The 23,967-nt window shown below is 35.0% G+C and overlaps 1 protein-coding gene across 1 annotated transcript; it reads right to left on the reverse strand.

Moving 5' to 3' along the window:
* LOC110716692 (probable inactive purple acid phosphatase 28) lies at nucleotides 1-5,241 on the reverse strand. Its single transcript, XM_021895336.1, has 5 exons — nucleotides 4,980-5,241; nucleotides 4,721-4,868; nucleotides 2,628-3,043; nucleotides 1,204-1,691; nucleotides 1-337 (listed from the first exon to the last, which is right to left on the reverse strand). The coding sequence occupies exons 1-4, from the start codon at nucleotides 5,163-5,165 to the stop codon at nucleotides 1,221-1,223; spliced, it is 1,221 nt and encodes a 406-aa protein (XP_021751028.1). The 5' UTR covers nucleotides 5,166-5,241; the 3' UTR covers nucleotides 1-337; nucleotides 1,204-1,220.
* Between the last annotated feature and the right edge of the window lie 18,726 nt (nucleotides 5,242-23,967).

Genomic DNA, 23,967 nt, shown 5'->3' on the forward strand with positions numbered 1-23,967 from the left:
TTAGCAATTTTAACAACAATAATACTATCCTTGATAATGCGAGTAGTAGCCTGATGTTACAAAGCTTACAATTCATTCGTGTCACACGTTATCTGCAGCTCTACCATTATTCTTGCAGTCATACAGTCAACCGCTGAAGTCATAAGAGCATCTGATTATTAGCTCATCCAGATTTAACCAAAAATTGCTTCACCAATCATCATGATTGTAATAAGCAAATAGACATATGAGCCACAAACAAAGCAAAAAGTAATCATCTTCATCCTGTCATAAGCTTACATGTCACAAAAATCAACCCGATTTTCTATAAATTGAAAATCCTGAACTGAAAATGCACCTGTTGCAGAACCATGTAAATTAATATTCATCATTAAACAATATTAACATGGATGAAATTGCATGTAAAAAAGTCTATCCACTCAATATTACTGCTTGGTATTTTCCAAAAATAAAAAATTCTTGATCAATGGAGGTTGTCCACCCTTTCCCTTTCCCCACTTCCCCAATCTATAAGGTGCTAAAGCATAGCATAAAAGATTTCGACCAAATTATGCCTAAAATATCTTCTTGGTGCACATCTCAGATTGTGTTCACAGCCCACCCCCGTCCCCCCGAAATTAAAAACCAGAAGCTACCCAGAACACAAACCGTGACTGAAAGGAGATCTTTTATGATAAATAACATTAGCATTTTCCAAACAGCAGAGCAAGTTTCCAAATGGTCATATCATACTAGTTTTACCCTAATATAATAATTCAATTCATCATGAATTCTTTTTAACCATAATCATCATTAATTCTTTTTAATCATAATAGTATACTCCCTTAAATTTACTATTCTAGTAAGAGAATGTTCAAGGATCATCTAACAGCAATCACATTAAGCCTTAGCCTTATAGGTTTCATACTTCATCTTCTTGGGAAAGCTGACAGTTATATCAACAATAAAACCATTGAGTTGGGATTAAGTGCACTGTGCACATATAAAAATGCCCATTAAGGTAGAAATCAGTTAGGCTAGTTGAGACCCAAAGCAATAGTGTAAAAATGGTGTTTGTCTTTGTCAGCACAACTACACAGAAATAGTAGTATTTAATTGTCATTAAGAGTAAAATCTTGGTCCAAACAAATGGATAAAATTCAATGTCAGGGGATTTAATATACATGGAAGATGGATGTTAGAAATAACAAGGACATTACATACCTGAAATCGAATAACTTTCAAGAATTCTGATCCCACAGTACTTGTTCATCAATCTTGCTCAACAATTTATCATCCAGCCGTTTCCAAGTACCGATTTTCTCCAAACCTATCCAAGAATTGTCCCTCTTTGAAAGTTCAACTTGAACAACCCTTGCTCTCCGATCCCAACCTACCCTACCATATCCATGATATCCCGAACCCCCTCCATAACAAAACCATATACCATCCAGATTTCCACAGCAATCATTGTTGTGATCATGACCTATGAAGACACCTTTTACGTTCTTCATTGAAACTAATGATTTGAGAACTCCAGAATTAACAGATGAACAAGCTATACTTTCTCCGATGTGGCCAATAACTTTCTGATAATACAGCTGTCTGATTTCTGGGATTGGAATGTGAAAGAAACCAAGTGCCAGAGGTGTCACTCTTGATAAACTTGACGAAGGGGAGCTTCTGCAGTGATTGCATTCTCCATGCTCATCCTGTTAGTATTGCCTGCAACATATTAATCAATGAAATCTATATATACAAGATCTTATGATAAAATGAACACCATATCAATTAATACAATGCTTGGGTTTAGGCAATAAACTATTAATATCATTCTTGCTTACATAGACAAATGATTAACTTGCACATAATTTACCTAATAAATTCACACATCCAAGAATAATACTTGGTATAGAAATAGGTTTCAAATTCTAAGAATGATGTGACAAACATCGATATTAATCTCAAAGTAATGGATCCAAAAGGATAGATATGTATCTTATTCAACCATAGACATTATCACATCATGTAAGGATAAAAAAAATATGATAGGAAGATGGAATGAAGTCAAACAAGTTTAAATCGCTTTTAAAGACAGTCCACATTGGTCTTAATCAGTAATAATCCAGAGGTGTCTTTCGGAAAAAACTACAATATCAGACAACAGTATCTTGCACTTCTAAAGGAAAAAACTACAATGTTAGACTCATAGCTATTTTTCTTTATAAATATAAAGCAAATGGTACAGTTTTCTTTGGAATCTTAGAAGAATGTCAAGAAGAAAGTGATGAAAGTCATCAAATGAGAATATAAACCATGTAAGTAGTGTATTTGGTGAATATGTCATTTTAAATTTTAATATATGACACTCACTGGTTCCATGCATGACCTAGTCTAATTTTCTTACTATGCTACACAAAATCAAGATTCACATAAAAAACAAAGCTATTACTGGTGATCTTCAACCTTAGAGTCAATACACAAAATCATAGCTGAGTTTCCATTGCAAAATTATAGTAATGACAATCATTTCTACTCTAATGTCATAGCAACAAGCACTAACATACTGGTGCACGATACAAACACCAGTTTAACAAATATCAAATAAATTGGAATAAAGCCAGGCATATCAGACAGGAAATTCTGACCTGTTCTGTTTGAGAAAATCCTTTCAACCAATTCAGTTGAGATTCTCTGATCCATCCATATGTTCGTCTCCCTTCCGCTATGGCCCTGTCTCCACTATCAAGAAACAAGAGGTTCAAGACACTAAGGTTGGCCAATAGAGAACCATAAGGGCCATGCACCGAGATATTGTAATTTCCAAATCCATCAATGCCAGTCAGCAGATCTGTTTCTTGATGACCAGAAGATGGATTCACTTGAGAGACCGAATAATCCATGAGTGAAATCAATGACATCAGTTCTTCACGATTCATAGTAGACTCTTGGTCATGATTCCCTAAAACAGCAGCCCAAGGAAGCCTAGATTCCATCGCAGGTTTGAAAGCTTTAAACAGTGACTCGGCTGCATCAGGCGTGCTTGACCCAAATATATTGTCTCCTATATAATTGGACCATGAAAACATTAAGTTCCTCTGCTATATGCTTTCTCATTCTCTAGTAATTAACACAACCCCCAACCCTAATGTGTGTGTGTGTGTTTGTGTGTATTTTGAGGAAATTTTTAAGGATAATACAGCAGCTTGACAAGGCAGTTCCTTTCCTACCCTTTGTTGGAGAGTTGGATAATGGTTATTCAAAGCTACAAATTACAAAACAAATCTAAAGTAAATTCTTTCATTAGGATGTCGAAAAACACGGCTTCCTCAATAAATTATATTTTGTTCACCTCTTCCTTTGTGCATTACATCCAAGTGAAATTCTTTACACATGGAGAAAGTCAATTTCTACAAGAAATTCTTTCTGCATACATTGCAACGACATACTTTGTAATAAGCAGCTTCTTAAAGATATTTAAGCCGGAATATGGTAGTGAGAAGGGTCAGAGATTAATAATACTCTTGCACGAAAAAATTAAGATTTTACAAGTGTACATCCTAATACCAGAAATGTGAATACATCTAGGTGCTCAATATTAGCAATAACTAAAAGAAAAGAATCATGTCAGTTTCCTAAATTACATGACTATGAGCAAAGGAGCTGCAATCCATCATTTAGCTAGCGTATGGTGACACACATTTTGAGCAAAGCATATTCCTGCAGAAATGCCTGACTTCAACATTTGGACTTCCAAACTTTAAACATTTTTTTTTGTCTAGCACCTCCATTTACATTTTACAGCTAATAAACCTTGAAATGTGCCAAGACTGCAAGCAATAGCTAACTTCATCATAACCCACATACGATTTCTTAAATTTCAAAATTTGCCAATCCCCAATTTGTGTTTACCAATTATCAACATCGTAAATTAAGAACCTCGCTATGCTACAGTTACTGAGTTTAAGAATCCATGTCATAATCCTTACATGAGCAACCTCAGTTACTACTGCCAACAAAATCTGATATATCACAGACTCCTATAGTTCTCAAAATCCCATCAACAATTTGTTTCTTGGTCACGACAAATAACCAAGTCAATGCTTTATTCAGCTTGTATACTCTCATCTTCAATAAACCAAACCAACACCCTTTTTTTTAAAAAAAAAAAATACAAACTTTTACCACTAATCACTAATTTTCAACAATCTAACAAAACTCTTCTAGTATCGTAAATTAAGCACACGTTTCAGTTTTTATAGTGTCATCTTCTCTAGTTTTGCACTCCAAGAGGCAAGAGCCTATCCTAGAAACTAAGACCAGCTGCATGAATTGAGCTAATTCCGCTAATTATAACAAAAGTAACAAAATAGGGAAAGAAAGACAAAACCAACAATCAACTAATAAATACACACACTATATGCATCATATACTACTTTCTTAAGAAAGCTAACCATAATAAGAATCTAAAACTAAAAACATTAAGCATTGACTAAACATTAATAACATCTGTTCAAAAAACAAAAAACATTAATAACATCTGTTCAAAAAACAAAAAACATTAATAACATCGATCATTTGATACTCCATACACATACCAATTTAAGAATATACGTAGTAATTAATGTTTATAGTCACCCTTAAACCCACATATATCAAACCCAATTTAGAAACAATATAATTATTTAGGGAAAAAAGACTGAAAACAAAGTTCTGAAAAAAAAAAGTTATAAAAATTTACCAGTAAAAGCTAGAAAATCTGGTTTCTCAACTTCAATCAATCTCTGAACAAACTTAGTGGTATTAAGATCTGAACAATACTTAAATTCCGAAGGAGAAACCCCTTTACATTTCGTGATCAACCCTTGTCCAAAATGCATATCAGCCACCTGAAAATCAAATCAAGTGAAAAACTTACTAAAATTAGAAGGGAAAATCGGAAAAAATAATTAAAAATTACCCAAAATAAAAAGGATTTTGATTTTGATGATAAGAAAAACCTGAAGGATTTTGAAAGTGCCATCAGAGTTGAATCTCAAAGGAAGTGGTGGGGATTTCTTGAGTTTGATGTTATCAAAATTGATTGAAAGATAGGTGAATAATTGGGTGTAAATAAAGTGGATTGAAGTGAGGAGGATGATGAGGAAGATGACAGTTACAGACCATTTTGAGCAGAAATTCTCCATTTTTAGCTACTCTATCTATCTTTGGAGCTAAGTGTGTAGTTAGTTTGAATATTTCTAATTATGTTATGAAGTTGTTAATAATAATGGAGCTTAACAAGTGTTTAAAATTACAATTTCACAAACATGCTTGAGAATTTGACAAGGGTGTGGGGCATGCAAGTAATTCGTAGCAACGTTTGTAGGTATCAAGGGTCTGTTCACTTCTTCTTAATTTTAGTTTAATTCAGTTTAGCTCATAATTTCCTTCTCTCATAAAAAAATTCATTTGAGCTCTATTTACTTAAGTTCAATTCAACTTATTACAATAAATGTAAACATATCCTAAGTTGTGTTTAAATTATATGTCTCATATGAGTATCATTGTAACATCTATATATTTCTTCATTAGTGCTAAGTTGCCAGCCAATGCAAAAGTTTAGAATTTCAATTTTGTAATTTGGTTGGTACCAAATAATTTGTTTAGGTAATATAGTGCTATCTAAACACAATTTGAGAGTTTAATGTAGTTTTGTCTTGTAAATGTCATGTAATACATAAAAACAGCCCTTAACCCCTTTTACTTTAGGAAAATTTATAAATTACCATCCAAAAATGTTACCATTTTCTATCTAACCACTCATTTATTTATTTTTTTTATTTTAAATTACCACCCCTTAATTTAATTAAATACTCATATTACCACCCAATTTGAAATTTCGGTGAAAATCTGTCTTGTGTGCCCCACATAAATTATTTACCTCTTTTTTTCATGACTTCACTCTTTTTCTCATTCATTTTTCTCAACCAACCCTATTCCTCATTCAATTTTCTCCTTCAATTCTCTGCAAAATCCCCTTTTCTTCATAATTTCTGAACACCTCATCAAATTGGAACCCTAATTTTCTTTCCTTTTCTTTTTAAAACCCAAACTGTTCTGCAAACGATTTATTCGAGGTTAATTGGTTGTGCTAGAGAAGGTACATTGAAGAAAAGTTGCCATCTTGGGGTTGTTTGTTGGGGACCAGTTGCTTAGGTCAGTACGTAAGAAATGAATAGCTTAGTGCAATGGGGTCGACATAGGTAAGCAATTTTGTTCCTTGTGTTTAATTTTGAAAGTTGTTGGTTGTTGATGGTATAACTGCAATTATGTTGAAAGTTAGGGTTCTTTGTGTAGTTGATTGAATTATTTAATTGAGGGCAATTATTCTTTAATTACTGTTGGATTGTTGAATATTACAAAAATAATAGCTTTTTAGCAACTAAGTTTGGTAATAGATTTTGAAAACGTTGCTAAATAGTAACGAAAATAATATTTTTTTAATTGTCTAATTAAAAGCGGCATTTTATGCTTTAGAATTTAATAATTAATGGCTACGTGTTTTTGATTTGTTGTTGTTTAAAACAAATTGTCTTGCTAGTTGTTACTAGATGGCATCATATTTTTGTCTTGTTTCCATATAGCAACAAACTATGGCAACTGATATTTTATTTGTATTGATTTATAAACAAACAAAGACAATAAATTTTTAAATTGTTGCCATTAGAAACAAGTTGTCTAAACTATTGTTGCTAGATGATAACATATTTTTTATTTGTTGACATTTACCAACGTAAGTTAATGACAATAGAATTTTTATTTGTTGTCATTGGAGATACACTTTATATTATCTGTTGCTATAATGATATCAAATTCTAGTTATTGTCATTGGAAGCAAGTTGTGTTACAATGTGTTGTTAATTTGGAGACACTCTTCTTATTACTTGTTGCTATAATAACATCAAATAGAGACGGATTTCAATTTTGTCTCTAATTTAGAGACGAATTTTTTATTCTATCCCTAATTTAGAGACAGATTTTACAATTTCGTCTCTAATATTTCATTCTCTTACTATCAACTGTGTGCATATAAGTAAAGAAAAAGTATTTGACATAGTTGGTAAGAATTTCACCTTGTGACTTTAAGGTCACAGGTTCAACTTGTAGGAGATTATAGGTACTACGCAGCGGAAATAAACATGAATTATATTTATATAGTACCTAATCCCAAGATCTGATGCATAACAGATAAAGAACATATAATCGTACCTTTGAAGCGTGATTCCACGTGCGATCGAGCAAGAACAATGGGAGATAAAGAACCCCAAGCGTGATTCCTTTACTTGGTCCACGGGCAAGGATTAAGACCTCCATTAATGCTAGTTAGTTGCAATTGAACCCTTCAATTGACCTTATACGGAGAAGAGCGAGCAACGAACCACCATGAACCACCACGAACCACCACACGCACCACCAACGGTGGCCGACCGTACGGACGAGGGGAGGAGAAAGATAATCGTTAGTTAGAGAGAGGAATTAGGGTCTTTGGGATTGGTTGCCGTGATGTCAGAATCCACTGTGTGTGAATTATGACTGCTTTAATTTTTGCAACACTAGGCATGGATCTTATTTATAGATCCCATCTCTAAATAAGAGCCCATGTCAAAAGCCCAAAACCTAATTCTCATCTAACTATGCTAGCCCAATCCATTTTATGATTAGTTAAATGCTCATGAGGCCCATTAATGGGCCTCTAACTTGCTTAACCCAATACCCTTGTGTGTGAACTCATAGGATCCAGTCTAGCGGGCTTTGGACTATTTGACTAGTCCAAAGATCATCTCTCATAGTCTAGCAACAGATGATGACGCCCCAAGAGAACGAACTTATTATCTCCATAATAGTGATCCTTGATATATCTAGTAATTGCACTTATTGAAGACACAACTCTTTCACAACTCTTATGAACTGTGATTCTTGAGAGTGGGGATTCACAGAGCCTTACATGCAAATTCGAGCCTAGTTGACCAGAGTGAGGTTTGATATGTCTATTTTATATAGTATTTTACCCCCGTCCCTTGGTCATAATTGGTAGTGTTTTTGGCTCTTTAGAGCCACTTTTATTACTAATTTGTGTATTCTAGTGTTTTCGTAGTTTTGGTTGAGTTTTGTAGGGAATTGTACTTTAGGAGCATTGTCCCGGGATTTTATGGAGCAACTACGAGCATTGGAGGAGCACGACCACTTTTCGTAGCCCAAGGCCGGTTAGAGTCATCAAACCGGTGATTAAAGGCTTGACATTTGAGATACCAAGGCATTTGGACCGAGTATTCAAGACCCGAAAAGAAAATCCAGATTGGGCCAAGTTATGAGCCCAATCGAAGTCTAAGAATGTGCCCAAGTGGCCTTGCCCGACCAAAGATGGTCCCGCCCGAAGGCGCTCCTAGTCGGGCGGGGCGAAAGAAGGAAAGAAGCTCTTCGCCCGAGCTCGCGCCTGGTCGGGCGCAAGAGAAGATCAATGAGGAAACACTAGGAGAAAAATAGCAAAGGGCATCGGTTCAAACCCGGCCTAAGGCACCGGTTTGAACCAGCGTCAATGTGGGGGGGTGCCAATTACCCCCCCTTTTTGGCACCGGTTCAAACCGGTGCCATAATTGATTTTTGGCACCGCTTAACCGGTGCCATAACTATTTTTTTTTGGAAATAAAGTCAATTGGCACCGGTTAACCGGTGCCAATTCATGTATTTTTTTTTTTTAGTTTGCTTTATCCACTTAGACATACAATCAAAGATATATTGATCAAAATTGATCATTAAATAAGAAATATAATCAGAAACATATAACAAGCTTGAATACGAAATATAATAAAAAATATGTTGATGATTAAATTGTTATTTTACAATACAAAAAAATAAAAATGAATAACATCGAAGAAAAAAAAATTACACATCGAAGAAAAAAAAATTACAACATTGAAATCAAAATTCCAAAATCAACACCTTGATTCTTCACCTGCATCAATTAAAACACCGACATTAATAAAAACTCACAGTAAACTAAAATTACGAAAATTAAACCCAGAAAATAAACCCATAAATCACGAAATTAAAATCAAGAAAATAAACCCAGAAATCCCCCCCTCCCAAAAAAATAAAAAAAAAACCAAAAATACTCATGAACTGAAAATAAAAAAAAATTAAAAATACCCAGAAACTCAAATTATAAGAAAAATTGGAAAAAAAAAATACAAAATCCCCGATTTAAAAAAAAAAAAAAAAAAAAAAAAAAAAAAAAAAAAAACCCAAAAGACACATGCATGTACCCAGAAAAATTAAACCCAGAAAAAAAGAGAAAAATCGAATTAAAATACAAAACCGATTAAATTCGGACAATTATACCTAAAAAAATTGAGAAAACTCGAATTAAAATCCAATAATCAATTAAATAAACCCAGAAAAATCGATTTAAGTCCAAAATCAAACCCAAATTTAAATCCAACAAAATCGATTCACATCGAATTAAACCCATAAATTAAACCCTAACCTCAAATGATTATACCCATAATTTGTTGTTGATGTTGATGTCGGTGGGCTTTGCGGCGGTGGTCGACCTTTGTGGTGGTGGTGGCGGCTTTGCGGCAATGGTGATGTGGTGGTGGTGGGCTTTGTGGCGGTGGTCAAATTTGTGGTCGAAGAGAGAGAGGAGATCGAAGAAGAAGATCGAAGAATTTAGGGAGAGGAGATGAAAGAACATCGAAGAGAGAGAGGAGATCGAATAAGGTAGATGAAGATTGAATAAGGGAGATGAGAGGAGAGAGAAGGAGATCAGAGAAAATGAGAAAGAAAAAGGCGGAGTGAGATTGTGAGAAGTTAGCTAGTTAAATTATTAGGGTTAAGTGATGATCCGTTTTTTTTTTTTTTAACATCTTTTGCCACCGGTTCAAAACTGAATCGGTGCCATATGTCTAGCCCGGTTAACAGCTGCTTCAATCTTAGCCTTTTTGCCACCGGTTTGCCTTGAACCGGTGGCAATATAGGGGTGCCCTTTGCTGTTTTTCTACTAGTGAAAAAGGCGGGCCCGATCAGGCGGTGCCTCGCCCGATCGGGCACGTGTCGTGAAGAGTTTGCTTCCGGCGATTTTTACTTAGTTTCTAATTAGGATTTTTAGAGCCTAGTATAAATACGTTTTGGGTTGTTTATTATTCGACCACTCTCTATTATCTCTCTTATCTCTTTTCAACTCTTCTTTTAGATTTTCTCTCTCTACTTAGTTTTATTTTCCTCTCTTATTTTCTCTCTCTACAACTCTACACTTTGTTCTTGATTCAACTCATTATTTTCCGTTAACTTTGGTAACGATTTCTTCTTTATTAATTTCCGTAATTTTATTTCTTTATTTCATCATGTCTTATTTAATTGCTTTGATTAGTGTAGATTTAATTATGCGTGAGTAGTTTTCTTTCTAGGGTTTATGGGGATCCATAAATAAATTGAAGGGGTAATTTATTGTTGTTGATTGTTAATACTAGATTAATTTCCTATTGATTGATTTAATGCTATGCAACTAGATTTGCGCAGATCTTTTGTGTATGAGTTTAACAATATTGATTCGAGATATGAGAATTGATATTTAGGCTTAGTTTCAACATGCAGGTTAATTTATAAATGGTTAAGTCGAGATTTGAGAGATGTGATTTAATGCCGGTAGATTAATTCTGTGATTGTAATACGTAGCGAAAGCCCTTTATGATATGATTAATTGATGCATTGATGATTGATTATTATGTTTTACCCTGGAATGTTATTTATTGGTGAACTTATGCCCTAGGCCTTTATTCCTTGATTTTCTCTACCCTTAATCTTAGTAGTTTAGTTTCCCTTTGATAATATTATTTTGTTACTTAATAATTTAGATTGCTTAGATTAATTAGGAATATAAAGACTCGTTTCCCTGTGGATTCGACCCTACTTCCCTATCTGCATTTGTTAGAGGATTTAGGAATTACTTTTGATTGGTTGATATGACTTTAGCCTGTCAAGGTTGCAGATTGGTAAATGGATCGGGTTGAGCCAAATAGCTAATAGGGATCGGGATTCTGTCTCGTAGTGTTGATAGCAACTGATATTAATGATTTGTTGCTATTTTTAGGTATCAAAATTAATATTTTGTTGCTATATTTAGGAGCTAACATTAATGATTTGTTGTTGTTTTTAGGAACCAACATTAGTAATTTGTTGCTACTTTTAGCAACAAACAAAGGTAATCTGTTGCCAAAGTTGGCAAGCATGCACCAAGAACAGCAACTAACATGGGAACTATATTTGAATGCATGCAATATTGCAACAAAATTGTTTTGCAACTGGTAGCCAAAATCCCATGGCAACAAGCCTTTTAGCAACAACAAATTTTCGTTTCCAATCTGTTGCTAAGTAGAGTTGGCAACGAATTTTTGGTGAATAGCAACAAATTGTAGTTGTTGCTATACTAACTTAATTTTGTAGTTTAATTAAGGATGTTGGTAGGACAGAGTCATTTGGTTGATTTGTTTAATAATGCTATGTGGAACATGTGGATTCTCTAAGATTTAGTGTTGTGTTGCTGATTTAATATTGCTTTATTAAATGGACAGATTGCTGCTGATGTTAAATTTGTAGATGTTAAGGTTAGGTTAGGAGGTTTGTTTGTGAACAGAAAAAAGGGGGGGGGGGAGAATTTGTGTGGTTATGAGGGTAGGTGGGAATATTGGAGGTACAAGTGCAAAAAAGTGAGTAAGATGCCTGTCAACTTTCTTAGGGAATCTTGCATTTGGGGGTTTGTGAAGTTTGATTTGCATGTGCCAAGCTTGTGGAATATTTGGTATAAGATAAAGGGAAGGACTTGGTTAAGTGGTAAAAAGGAGATTTTGAATGATGGTGATGTCAAGGGCTTATTGGAGACAAAGACTAAGGATAGGTTTGTTGTTGTTTATTGTACTAGCCTAGATTCCATAACTGTTCAACCCACCCAAACACAGTCAAGTCAAAGGTGTTAAGCCCACTAAAGTTAGAAGAAGCCCTAGGTTAAAGCAGCAATTGGTAAGTAAAGACACTGATATAGATTAAGAGGCAGGGGAAGAGGATTCGTACATGAGGATGCTGACATATGGGAAGATTTGGACATCGATGTTAGCAACATACTTCAAGAAGTCAATGCAAGTTTATAGTGTGTGCAAGAGAAAAGTGAACATGAATATCAGTGTGTGCTCGAAAGTGAGCTGCCGAGCAAGGAAGTTACTCTACAGAGAGAGTTCACTTCTGATTCTAAGGAGTTGGAAAGCCCTAGAAGTTCTGATGATGAGAAAGATAATTATCCATGGTTTCATGCCTCAACTAACTTCAAAAAACCCATTCAGTTGGTGAAAGGACAAAAGTTCCTCAATAACAAACTGCTCAGGAAAGTTATAAGGGTTCATGCCATTGAAAATAGGTATGTGTACTGGTATTTGCATAATGATATATAGCATCAAATTAACCATTTAGTGTAGAAGGAGGTGTCAGTGCAAATGGGATTCTAAAACGTGTATGCTACCTAAGTGTACTTATGTTGGGGGAAGATGTCAGTTTAGGGTGGTTGCAAGGAGGTCTGTGAATCAAGATTTTTAGCAGATTAAGAATCTGAATTTGAAGCACAAGTGTTTAAGGGTCAGAAGTAATCTGAACCTCATTAGTGAGTTTTTAGCTGACAAGTACATTGAAGTAGGGGTGAAAGTAATTCGGATTAAAACCGAACCGAACCGAAAACCAAACCGAATTAGTAATTTGGTTTGGATTTTGTAAGAATTCGGATTGGATTGGATTGGAAAAATTATAAATATGGATTACGGATTGGATTCGGTTTGGGGTTTGAAAAAACCGAAAACTGAATTACAAACCGAATTTCGACCCAATACTTTAAGCCTTATGCTGAATACTTTGAAAAAAATACTCACTTACTCTTTGTGCTATGTGAACAAGGGCTGCTAGAAGCTTTGCAACAGGTTGTGCCATATGCAGACACTAGGTATTGTGTCAGACATATATGGACAAACTTCAAGTTACAATTCAGTGGAGCTACATTCATGGAGATGTTCTAGGTAGCATCAAGGGCAACAACACTAGTATGGTTATGTTTAAAAAGCTTTTGGTTTTGGGTATTTGAACTAATATGTGAAGTTATTTTTTTATATGCCTCTCTTTGTGCTTGTATGTCCAATTTTGTATGCTTGAAGTTTGACTTTGAAGTAGCAATGGAGTTAATAAAGTTGGTTGATCACATCTCTCTGTCACTCAGTTCCATCCTCAGTGTTAACCCATTCAAAGCACTTGCACCCCTAGTTTTAGTGTTAGGGTCATAGAATTTGCAAGCCTTGAATTTCCTCCCTAGGTTCTCCCTTGTCCAAGATGTCAACTTTGTAAATGGCAATCCACAATTGCATTTCTTCTGGTTTGTGGGAGATGAGTTACTCCAAGACATCTTCTAACCTGCAATCCACCACAAAACATCTCAGTTTAAGCAACTACTTTCATAAATCAAGCAATTATACACATGTTGCTCAAGCACACCTAGTCACTATGGTGGTTGGCCTTCCTAATGAGGATAACCAGGGGATGGCCATGTCCCATTTTGTTTCATCTTGTACTCCAATATACAGTCAGCCAAGAACCTAGGATCACCTGTGCTTCCAACAAGTATGGTATACTAGTCCTTATTAGGTTGCCTCCTAATCATCTTGAACACATCACCACCATCCTCTAAATTCATATACTTCCCTTTATAAGCATACTGAAGTATGGGGTGCAGGAGGTCAATTGATCAATCTACTGGATCTTCCATTTCACGAAGTTAGTCTTCAAATTCTAATGATATATCCAACAAGTTACTTTTGCCTACTTCATATTCAATGTCAATAACAACACTCAAATACTTAAATATGAGAATCACCTTATTCTCCTCCATTTCTGCCACAACAATTCCAACAACAAATAAACAACACAAGCTTAAAACATGTTCCAATCAATCCTAACAGTGGAAATAATTTGTAAATACAATTTTAGCATAGTTAATTCAAAATCAATCACATTATTTAACAAAAACCCCAATTCAATACTACTAGATAACCTAACTACCTAAATAACACAATTCAATCGTTTGTAGAACAAGAACCCTTATTAATTAAGCCCCCAAATTCCCCCAATTAAAATGTCACAGGAACCCTAATTTTTACAGATAAATAAGATTACCTGAAGCAAAATGAATTTCTGTCGTTGTTGGGGATGCGTCTGCTATTACAAATGAGCTCCAATTTGTGGAATTTGTGGAGAAATTGAAGATGGAAAGGCTAATTAAGTTAAGGGAATTGCTTTATAGGGAAAATCGGAGAGGGAAAACAATTAGAAAGGAAAAATTAGATGTTTATAGACATTGAGTGGGGCCCACAGTTCAGATTTCCACCGGATTTTCAAATTGGGTGGTAATCTGAGTATTTAATTAAATTAAGGGGTGATAATTCAAAAAAAATTCCTTTATTTTATTTTTATTACAATTTTTCTTGGTTTGAACTTTGATCCTTAGAGGACTACTCACAACTCATTTCAAGTGACATGCAAACCAAGATTAGAGTTTTAACTAGTTCAATAATTGGGGAAAGCTCAACCTAATGGTTAGTTAAGTAAACTTGGGAGAAGTATATATTGATGTTTGATTTGTGATTAAATTGATTGTATGAGATTTCTTGTTAGTTTCTTCATGATAGGTTCAACTACTCTTGAATTAGGAGCTTGATGACATGTTATGCTTAGTTTAACATGGAAATGTAGATTAAGTATGTCATTACTCATTGCAATTTGATTATGTATCTCATATTGCTAAACTAATGAGGGATATAAGTTTAGTAGTGTTAGTTGTTTTCCTAATTGCATGAGGTTGGTCTTACATATAGTTCTTACTATCTCTTGTCTCTTTTGCTCCCAATTTACCTAATTGTCATGGTTGAGTGGATCCTATTCCCTAGTGCTTTTAATTACTTGATTTAGAATAATAATTTGTTTGTCTACTAGACAAATCCCCAATCATCAAAAGACTTTGAATTAGCTTGAGTGTTAAGATCTTTAGCGATTATATCCCGTTCCTTGTGGACTAAACTCTTATTTATCATTGTGTTTGGTTTGTGAGGTGTTTTCTTATAAATGTGTCTGATTGAGTGTGGAATGTGCGACCGTTCTAACGCCCATCAATTGCCTGAGTTTTGCCCTGGCTAGAGTGGGGGGACTGACAGGCTAAAGTCGTATCACCTAATCAAAAGTAATTCCTAAATCCTCTAACTAATGTAGATAGGGAAGTAGGGTCGAATCCACAGGGAAACTGGTCTTTCTATTCCTAATTAATTAAACAATCTAAATTATTAAGTAACCAATATATTGTAATCGAAGGATAACTAAACTACTAAGAGTAAAAGTAGGGAAGAATAAAATTAGAGAAAATCAATGAATAAAAGACCTAGGGCATAGGTTCACCAATAAACAAAATTGCAGGGTAAAACATAATAATCAATCATCAATGCATCATTTAATCAGATTAAAAAGGGCTTTCGCTACGTATTACAATCACAGAATTAATCTACCGGTATTAAATCTCATCTCTCGAATCTCGACTTAACCATTTATAAATTAACCTGCCTATTGAAACTACACCTAAACATCAATTCTCATCTCTCGAATCTCGAATCATTATTGTCAAACTCATGCATAAAAGATCAGGCCTAATCTAGTCACAGAGCATTAAATCAATCAATAGGAAATTAATCTAGCATCTATAATCAACAACAATAAATTACCCCTTCATATTATTTATGGATCCCCACAAACCCTAGAAAGAAAACTACTCACACATAATTAAATCTAAACTAATCAAAGCAATAAAATAAGACATGATCGAAGGAATAAAATAAATAACTGAGATTAAGAGAAAAGAAATTGTTACCAAAGTAATCCGGAATTAAGAGTTGAGTAAATAACAAAGTTGTAGAGAGAGAAACTAATCTAAAAGCTAAGTAGAGAGAGAAAGTATTAGAGAAGAAGTACTAATCGAAAGCATTAAAATCGTATTTATATCTCCGGACAATTACTCCTAATTAAACTAAAATAAAACGCCAGAATTAGCTCTAAAAATCTCGCGTCCGATCGGGCCCGCCTTTCCTTCGGTAATTGCTTCTCTCGCACCCGGTCGGGCGCGAGTTCGGGCGCCAGTTTACTCTTCCCCGCCCGGCCAGGCGCGCCTTCGGGCAGGAGCTCACTTGGCCGGGCGGCACTCTTGGCTACTCCTTGGACTTCGATTGGGCTCCAATTATTCGGGCCAATCCGGATTTCCTCTTCGGGTCCTGAATACTTGGTCCAAATGCCCCGGTTTCACATGTACCAAGCCCTTAATCACCGGTTCGATGGCTCTAACCGGCCTTAGGCTATGAAGGATGGTCGTGCATCTCCAATGCTCGTAGTTGCTTCATAAAATCCCGGGAAAATGCCCCGAAAGTGCAATTTCCTACAAAACTCAACCAAAACTACGAAAACACTATAAAACACCAATAAGTAATAAAAGTGGCTCTAAAGAGCCAAAAACACTACTAATTATGAACCAAGGGACGGGGGTAAAATACTATATAAAATGGACATATCAGGGACTTTTAGCTGGGGGGTGGGGAAATGGGAGATGGGTGGGGTCTCCAGGGTGGGGCTGGGGTAGGGTTTGCAACGCAAGGAGGTTGAGCGGCGATTTACGAGGTAAGGATGAAGGATGGGTGAGTCCATCGCTAGAAAGGTGAGGCTAGTAGTATATAGCGGTACGCTGCTTTAGTAGTATACTAGTTTTTTGCCCAAGCAATGCTCGAATATTCACAAGAAAACAAATTATCTTTATAAATTACTATAAGTTTGAGAAGTATCTATTTATGTTATCAAATTATTATAGATTAGTTACGGTAATGTAGAGTACTTATCTCTAGTTTTAGTTTTCTAACATCTTATAATTTTAAAATTGAGTTAAAATCCTTTTTTAGAGTAGAAAACGAACAAAATATTTTATACATTAACGATTAAAGATTCAAGGGAATATACAAAAAATTATTTTATTTATTTAACTTGTTATTGTTGCTCTATTTTTTAGGTTGTGTAGGGAATATTTCAAGCATCCCACACTTGAGCCCCACTGTGATCATACACTTAAGCATGGTGGCGTCCAAAGGGAAGGAAGCTAGAGTAAAAGAGTCGCCAACAATTTTTAAGAACTTGTAAAATGCTCACAAGGTGAAGGTTACACCCCTTCACAATCCATGAGATCGCTAACTCTATAGTGGTCTGGAACCATGACTGGATATTCGAGGATGAAGGTACAAATCCACCTAAGAGATGTTGAACCTGCCCTAAAAATAGGCCTCTACTTTATTTTTTCTCATATTCATGTGCGCTTTCTGACTAACATGCAATCAATAGGTTAGCCCTAAACCTGTTTAATCTATGTTGGTTGAATATTAATGCACAAACAAAACTATTATTGGCGATCACTTGAATTATAATCATATTAATCTAAACAAGATTATTAATTATCTTATTAAGCGTGATTACAAGTACAAATTCCCTTTAAACATGCATAAAAGGCGTGATAAAGTGACAGGCTCAAGTCGTAATCACCCAATCAAAAATAATACCTAAATCCACTAACTATGTAGATAGGGAAGAAGGGTCGAACCACAGGGAAACAAGTCAATTTATTTCTAATTAATTAAAAGCAATCTAAATTATCAAGTAACCAAATTATTATTATAAGGATAACTAAACTACTAAGAGTAAGAGTAGGAAGGAATAAAAGTAAGAGGGAATTCAATAAAATAAAAGCCTAGGGCATAGGTTCACCAATAAACAATATTCCAGGGTAAAACATTACAATCAATCATCAATGTATCAACTAATCACATCATAAAGGGCTTTCGCTACGTATTACAATCACATAGTTAATTTACCGGCATTAAATCTCATCTCTCGAATCTCGACTTAACCATTTATAAATTAGTCCGCCTATTGAAACTAAGCCTAAACATCAATTCCCATCTCTCGAATCTCGAATCAGTATTGCTAAACTCATACAATTAAACCAAGACTAATCTAATTGCATAGCATTAAATCAATCAATAGGAAAATAATTAAGCATTGACAATCATAAATTACCCCTTCATATTATTTATTGGATCCCCATAAACCCTAGAAATAAAACCACTCACACATAGGGCGGCCTCTGGCAGCTGCGCTCGATCGAGCCAACGCTCGCCCGATCGGGCGCGCCTTGCTTGATGCACCTGACTGCGCGCCCGCCCGATTGGGTGTAAGCTTGCCCGATCGGGCCCGGTACGGTTACTTCTTCGAGGCTTGGACTTTGATTGGGCTTGATTCTTCGGCCCAATCCGGATTTCCTCTTCGGGTCTTGAATACTTGGTCTAAATGCACCGGTATCATATATACCGAGCCCTTAATCACCGTCTCTAACCGGTCCTGGGCTTCAAAGATGGTCGTGCTCCTCTAGAGTTCGTAGTTGCTCCATGAAAACCCAGGAAAATTAAAGGCTCCAAAAGTGCAATTTCCTACAAAACTCAAGCAAAATTACAAAAACACTAGAAAACACCAATTAGTAATAAAAGTGGCTCTAAAGAGCCAAAAACACTACTAATTATGACCAAGGGAAGGGGGTAAAATACTATATAAATTAGACACATCATAAAGCAATAGCAATAATAATATATCAGGCAACACAACAACAATCATCATCATCACAATAATAATATTCTCAATAAAGCATAATAATATTAGCAAGATCCTAAGCATGATACTAACAAAATTAATAACAAACCCTACCACATCACTAAAAAATAAAGATCAAAGATTTATCCCTAACATGATACTAACATGATATTAGAAATAATAGGAAGCAACCTAAACATGATACTAGAAAGCAATAAATAACATCCTAACATGATATTAGGAATTAATATAACATAAACATGCTTTCTATGTCAAAAGAATAACAAAGTAATTAAATTACTTACTTCGATGCCTCGTATCTCTTTCTAATAACAAAATACACGCGTTAGTAACTTTAAGGAAAATATTAAATCAAACAATTAAATTAAATAATTAAAATAGGGATTTGGGACCAAACCCTCAGAAATTATCAACCTTTCACGTCTAGGGTGAAGGCAACTTCGAACTTGGCTAGGTGTGTCTAAAACTTGTGTATGTAGATTTTTGTAAAAGGGGAAGGTTTAGAAAGAGGGAGAAGAATAAGCTTTAGCTTTTAGAGAATTAAGGATGATTGATGATGATTGTAAATCTATAAAAACGAGGAAATACGAGCCCTATTTATAAGAAAATAGTCCGGAATCGATAGATTAGAATCAGAATTTGAATCGGAATAAAACTAACCCTTGTCGCCAGCGACAAAGCCCGGCGCGAAATGACAAGCATCACGCATGGCGATAGGCTCTGTCGTTTGGCGACAACTTTGTCGTTTGATGCTAATTAAAAGATAAAACATACCTTTGTAAGGAATCCTCTTCGTAATATAATTAAGCAATTAAACTCCGTTTTAATTAATTTTAAATAAGATTTTATCATAATAAAACACTTGTTTTATTTCAAATCAAAATCATTATTTTTCTAAAGAGAATAATTATCAATCCTAATGTTATTAGAACTCAAAATAACCTTCTATACTATTCTAGAAGATTAGAATTAATCCTAATAATTTTAGAAATAATAATTAGTTGGCCCTTCACTAGATCATTGAGCCATAAAACCATTTCAGACCCAATTTAGTAATTTGGCCATAACTTCCTCATTATTCCTTGGAATTGGACTTATAATATATCATTGGAAAGCTCTCTACGAACTTCACCCAACTACACTATTATTGGACCCTTGTCACTGACCAAGCTAAATTGGACTTGCTATTTTCATAAATAGAGAATATTTAGGAGGAAAGATTTTATTAAAACGACTCCATCACAAGACTTTTCACACTTTCACCTTATTCGATAATTAAGTGACGTGAAAAGTATTCATCACTGGGTTTGGTTTTCGGGGAGACACATTTGGGTGTCTACAGTTGCATATTTTTATTTTTTTTAATCAATTATGTTATTAATTTTCATGAACAAAAAAGAGAAAAAAAAAGTTTTTGACGGGAAATTTTTTAATACAAACGCGACACGTGTACTTTGGGGAAAGGGTTGGGGATTACTTTAGTATATTATTATTGATATAGCGGTATGCATCGTTTACTACAGTTTTGGTTGGACCCGGTTTTGGAGAAAATAGAAGGGTAAAAGGAAAATTGATATTTATACTTTATACTCTCTCCATTTCATAATGTTAGTCGCATATGGAATCAATCACATAAAATAAGAAAGAAATATATTTGGAATCTAATATTATAGTACAACATAATTCATAATTAGTTTACCTTATTTAACTTTTTTGATTTTTTATTAGGAAAACACAAGTCATAATTACATAATTTAAGGTAAAGATTTTGACAAGAGAATAAACGCGTCGTCAATTGTCTATCCCTAGATCAAATACAATTTATACAACCTAAACAAACCTAATACGAGAATAAGGCAAGCATAGGGGTCGAACCACAAGGAACGAATAAACACCACCAAATGTTATCGACAATTAAGCTAGTTAGGAATAGAAGATAAATAAACTAAAGTCTAAAGATGCTAAAACAAGAAATAAAACACTAAGAGAAATGGTTTAGGTATAGCATTCACTTGAACATAAACAAAGGCATAGAAATTGAATTAATTATGAACTAAACATGCTCGAATATCGAAGTAAAGGATCCAATCTAGCCGCCTTCCGAGGTTAATTGGCTTCTCCTAATATAGCCTCTATGTTTCCACATTAGAACCATATACTAGGAGGTACTATTAAATAACAATCGATAATAATGAACCCTAGCTAAGTCAACTTCTATTCCTTGTTAGCAAAGATTCAACTTTAATCAACCAACAATGTGCACTTGCAAGAAGATTAAAGAATATCAAGCATATAAAGACTTTAATCACAAATAAATCAATTCTAAACCCTAGAACATGCTCAAGATCCAACTACACCACAACCATCCCCTTAATGGGGGAATTACTCACTAATCATGATAACAACAAGATTAATCAACAAATAATCAAGAATCAACATGATTAACAAGCAATACCAACAACAAAAATAATAATCAAAAGAAGGCAAATAAAATAGAGGAGAGAAAGTTACAATTCTCATTGATTGAATGTGAAAATCTACAAGCAAGATGATCAATCTTCCTCTTCAATATCCAAGCTCAACAATGGTGAAACCCTCACTTTCTCTCTCTAAACTACTCTAATCCTAAGCTAAACCTAAAGAGAGAAGCTCTCCTAAAAACTAATTAGAGAATAGAATAATTGTTCATTGTCTCCTTTTATAAAATGGGTATTTATACTAAGCTAGCCAAAATAAGAAAAATAAAAGAAGGAAATAAAATAAAGAAAGAAAAGGAAATAAAAAGAAATAAGAAAAGAGAAAGGAAAAAGGAAATAAAAATAAAAATAAAAGAATAAATAAAAATTAAATTAAAACTAAACAAATTCCCCACAAAACATCAGACCCCTTTCCTTCCTTCGCATTTGGCTGCTCTGAACTCCATTGAAGCGCATCACCATCACCACCGTTCATCAACCATCATCATCAAATCGTCACCGCTCATCCTCATCGTTTATCATCAAGCATCAAATAAAAAACCGTTCGATCTTCATTAAGAATCACGCGTAGATCTCGTGAAATGGTTCGGTCGAACCGAGGGTAGGTTCGACCGAACTACGGGGTTGGTTCGGTCGAACCATAGGTGTGTTCGACCACAACTCTTCAATTTAGAAAACTTCGAAAGTTTTTTACTGTTTTGGCATTTCGACCGAACTCTTCAACGGTTTGCTCGAACCCAAATGAACTTGCATTTTGCTCTAATTTTAGCTTGTTGTTGTGCGATTTGTTGCTATGGCTGGAGAAGTTGAGGAGCTGCGGCAGGGGTGCGGTGCGCGGTGGCCGGAGATCGCGCGACTGCTGTTGTAATTGATGCTGGGCTGGTGGTGAAGTGGGTGTTGGTTGGATGTGGCTGTGATTGGAGGGTGGTGGTGGCTGTAAATTGGTGCGGTTTAATTGGTAAGTGTGGTGACTGATGGAGTCGGGAAAGTGATGTTAAGGGTGGCTGAAGGTGAAGATACGGGCTGGTGGTTGGTTGGTTGAGTGAGGGAGCAGGGGAAAGGTTGGTGGCTGCGGCTGGTGGTAGATACGGAGATAAGGTGATGTGAGAGATGATTAAAGGCAGGAGGGGCTGCTCCTGTTGTTTGGCTTACGACAGAGATTGATGTGGGCTGGTTTAGGTGGCTGAAGATTGAGTTGTTGCTATTGGTGAAGGTGTGTGTGGGTTGCTGCTCTGTTGCGTGAGGGAGGTAGAGGTAGGGGTGTTAAAAAATATCCGGTCAGAAATATCCGATCCGAAAATCCGATGATCTGATCCGAAATTTCGGATATCCGATCCGGTTTTTGAGGTTTCGGATATTTCAGATCGGATATCCGAAAAAAATTTGGGATTTTCAGATCGGATACGGATCGAATTTTGTCCGAAAATTTTAACTACCCAATCCGAAAACCCGACTATCCGATCCGAAAATCTGGATATCCGATCCGAAAATTTCGGATCAGATTCGGATCGCAATTTCTCCGATCCGAAAATTTCGGATATCCTAATTTTCGGATCGGATCGGATATCCGAAATTGAACAGCCGTAGGTACAGGGGCTGCTCTATGGTTTCGGTGGTGAGGTGGAGTTGATTGGTGGCTGTTGTGAGGTGAGGGTGGTGCGTAGGAAAATTGGAGGATAAGGAAGGTGGGGTGACGGATAGGAGGCAGCAGGGGCTTGATGTTGGGTGGCAATTGAAAAGCCTCAACTTGGACCTTGAACTCGAGCCTACACACAAACAAACCCGAGGGTAAAAGTGTGAAACCGAGACAAATAAAATACAATAAATAAAATAAAATAGAAAATAAGAGACATAAAACTAAACTAATAATAATTAAACAATAACTATACAAGCGAAGAAAGTAAAATAAAATAACAAAATAAACATAAAGCTAATTAAAGCTATGAAAGTAACAAAGAAAAGGAAAGAAATAAAATAAATCGAAAGCAAATAAAATACGAAAATAAACTAGAAACCAATTAAATAAAGAAATTAATTTAAAACATACTAAAACTAAGAAATAAACTAGAAACTTTATTAAAAAGAAAACAAGAGAATAAAAGGGAAAATAAAGGAAAATAAACACAAAAATAACTCTAAAACTACTCCCTAAGAGTGACATAAATGTCACTCATCAGATTTCCTTACTTGGAGTCAGGTCATCAATCCACAACCAATTAATTCCAAAAAAAAAAAACAAGTTATAAATGAAATAAATTCAATATGGACAGATCTTTTTAAAACGCCCAAAATAGTATATGAGACTAACATTATGAAATAGAGGGAGTACTACGTAATAGAGATTTATTTCTTACTAGTTTGGTGTCCCGTTCGATGCCCGGGCTAAAACGTCAAGTGTTGTTGTCTCGTTCTGGCTAAACTTATAATTTATTTTGTACCCGATAAATATTAGTATTTTGTCGGAAATAAAACTCAAAACCAAAAATTTTATTATCCTATTAATCTATTAAAATTTATTGGAAATAAAACTCTAAACTAATTTTTTATACTACAAAATCTATCTTATGTGTCATACTAACATTTAATTGTTGCCTACGTGAGTTGAAACGCTAAGTGTTGTTGTCTCGTGACCTGATCAAAAGTTTAGCTTTATATATTAGTTACTTTCTCTTTGACACGTTCAATTTAGACACACATAGGAGAGAGG

The sequence above is a fragment of the Chenopodium quinoa genome, unplaced genomic scaffold (genome assembly GCF_001683475.1).
Source record: "Chenopodium quinoa cultivar QQ74 unplaced genomic scaffold, ASM168347v1, whole genome shotgun sequence".
Taxonomy (NCBI): Eukaryota; Viridiplantae; Streptophyta; class Magnoliopsida; order Caryophyllales; family Amaranthaceae; genus Chenopodium; species Chenopodium quinoa.